General features: G+C 44.2%; 2 protein-coding genes across 2 annotated transcripts in view; one reads left to right on the forward strand and one right to left on the reverse strand.

The window, feature by feature from the left end:
- LOC143033300 (uncharacterized) overlaps positions 1 to 532 on the reverse strand; it is a 6,553-nt gene extending 6,021 nt beyond the window's left edge. The window contains exon 1 of the mRNA XM_076198572.1: positions 391 to 532. Coding sequence (XP_076054687.1) covers positions 391 to 401 — 11 coding nt within the window. The 5' untranslated portion in view covers positions 402 to 532. The remainder of the gene's footprint in view (positions 1 to 390) is intronic.
- Positions 1 to 2,500, forward strand: part of LOC143033302 (procollagen-lysine,2-oxoglutarate 5-dioxygenase 1-like) — a 57,622-nt gene that overhangs the window by 13,352 nt on the left and 41,770 nt on the right. The window lies entirely within an intron of this gene.

Raw genomic sequence — 2,500 nt, forward strand, 5'->3', positions numbered from 1 at the left:
ATAAGGAATCTTTGGGGCTACCTTCTTGAGTACTGAATAAAAGATAAGTACTTCTGCATTTTAAACCTTAACATTATAATGAATGGATTAATCTTACTCTAGTGGTCGTAACGTGTTAGTGGCCGGTCACACTTTCACAATTCTATTCTGGCTAGCGCTGGGGCGATTTTATTCAGAAAATTGGAGGGTCCCAGTTTGAAAGGAGGTGTTTGAAGGTGCCAGCCTCCAAGAGTTGTGGGAGAGTAAGCACCATTTGATAAACAAGCCTTTTACCAGACGTGCATTTGAAAACAGGCTTCTTCCTCAAATGGCGTTTACCCTTGGAGTCCTGCCTCAAGCTGAATAAAATCACCTGGCGCTAGTCGGGGAACGGATCTTCGTTGACCTCACCTGAGCAACATGGTGACGCTTTCAATTCAAGGAAAGTTCTCGACGTTCGATTCCCGACGAAGGAAGGTTCTGCAGCGGAGGGAGGGAAGGATACTTGTGTCTTCTGGAACACCCTGAGAGCGCCTTTCTTATATCCAGTCCCAAGGGATTCTTGCCAAAGCTCGCCAGAGACACAACGGCTAATTGTTTTCAGTCTTGGTCCCATTTTTCTCCCATTTCGGTTCCTGGAGGTGGAAGGAGAGGGATTCCGGGAGGGTTTGGTAGTGGACGAGGGAATGAAACTGGAATTGAGAACTGGAAAACGGAAGGTTGGTCAATCGTCATCCGAGTCGGTAACCATAACGTCCACTTGAAAGGAGACCTCCTCCACTCCTCCTCCTTCTCCTCTTACTCTTCTCCTCCATCCTCCTCCGTCCTCCTCCTCCTTTATCCTCCTGCTCTCCCATCCTCATCCTTTTGCTCTCCTCTTCATCGTCGTCATCTTTGTCCGCACCTTTTTCCTTTTCTCCTTCTCCAGCTTCGATTCCTCCTCTTCTTTATTTGCTTATTTTTTTCTTCTTTTTCCTTTGTGGGTTTAGTAATCTATTTAGACTTTTATTAATATATTTATTTACTTATATACATTTATTTAATCATATACTTATTTACTTCCCTGTTTGTTTATTCGTTGTTTGTTTATGTACCTATTATCTATCTATTGACTGTGATCCTTTCCTTCTACTCTTCTTGAACAAGTCTGTGCTTATAAAATACCCCTTCATTGGAAGCGCGTAGCTGCGGCCAAAGGCTTCACCTTTACTCTATGTGCTGGGACTGCCAGTACAAGAGGCAGACCGAACCAGAATCTTCGTACTTGCGAGCCGGGGATCGAAGCTGAACATGCCACAACGACCCATTGGAGTGATAATGAGTCCTAGCTTTTCTTGAATCTGACAAGGAAATGAGCTCTGAAGGATCTATGAAACTTTAGTGGGGATACAAACTTGCAATACCCTCTCCATGCTCTCTCAGTATTAAAAGCCACGTGGTCTTTGTCCCTTCAGCTGTGTGTGTGTGTGTGTGTGTGTGTGTGTGTGTGTGTGTGTGTGTGTGTGTGTGTGTGTGTGTGTGTGTGTGTGTGTGTGTGTGTGTGTGTGTGTGTGTGTGTGTGTGTGTGTGTGGTCGTACCGAGGGGGTCAAGGAGAATGCCTGTCTGGAACTTCATTAGGTCACGCGAAGTGACCTCAGTGACCTGTGGCACGCCAGGAATACCCTAGCCACCTTGCTCGAGTCTCGTCTAGCAGATTTAAACTCCTTTGATGTAGAGAATCCTCTTAACAATTTTTCCGAGGGTTCACCCCACCCCTTATTCCGCCTTCCGCTGCGTGCCTTGAGCCCTGCACAGGATATTGAGAGTATAACATAATATGTAATCGATATTTCCGAAGGGCTGTTAACTCTTTCACACCGAAATGATCACTTTGTTGATTTCGTTGTGGTCAACACGAAGCAGCATTGCTCGACAGAAAGGGTGGGATAGTTGCTCTTGCTCTCTACAAATCAAGCTAGATCATTAGACGTACGTCGGAGAGGTTTATCTCCTCGCTTTTTGTCTTCAAATCCCATCTGAAGGGGCACCCCCGAGGGCTGGTATTCGGTCTACGGATCGAGTCCAAGATTTATCTTTATCATCCCTGATTAGTTTCTCTCCGTAATTTCACGTGACAACAGATTGATATTCCCCTCCTTTTCCTCGTACCGGCCGGTGACATACTCGTAGAGGCCCACACTCGCACAATACAGAAAACAGTCCAATGTCTCTTCTTGGGGAGGCTTATATTCGAGGCAACAATTATTTAGTATTATTGTGATTTTGTTCAGTAAGGATAGTCCGCTGGCAGAGTTAAAAATAAGCTAGGTCAGATATTCAACACGATTTCCTTCTAGAGCTTTGTTTCTAATACTTTGCTTCTAGTATTGGGTGGAAGGGTGGTAGCTCATCTCTGTATCTTGATATCGGCCTTTGTGAGTTTTAGAAACTAGCGAAAACATTAAATTACAAGTATTGATAGAAACATGACATATATAACTTATAGATAATGATATAAATTTCAAAGGAAATAGGAGGATC

This window comes from Oratosquilla oratoria, chromosome 15 (genome assembly GCF_046742065.1).
Source record: "Oratosquilla oratoria isolate Oo_2021 chromosome 15, ASM4674206v1, whole genome shotgun sequence".
Classification (NCBI taxonomy): Eukaryota; Metazoa; Arthropoda; class Malacostraca; order Stomatopoda; family Squillidae; genus Oratosquilla; species Oratosquilla oratoria.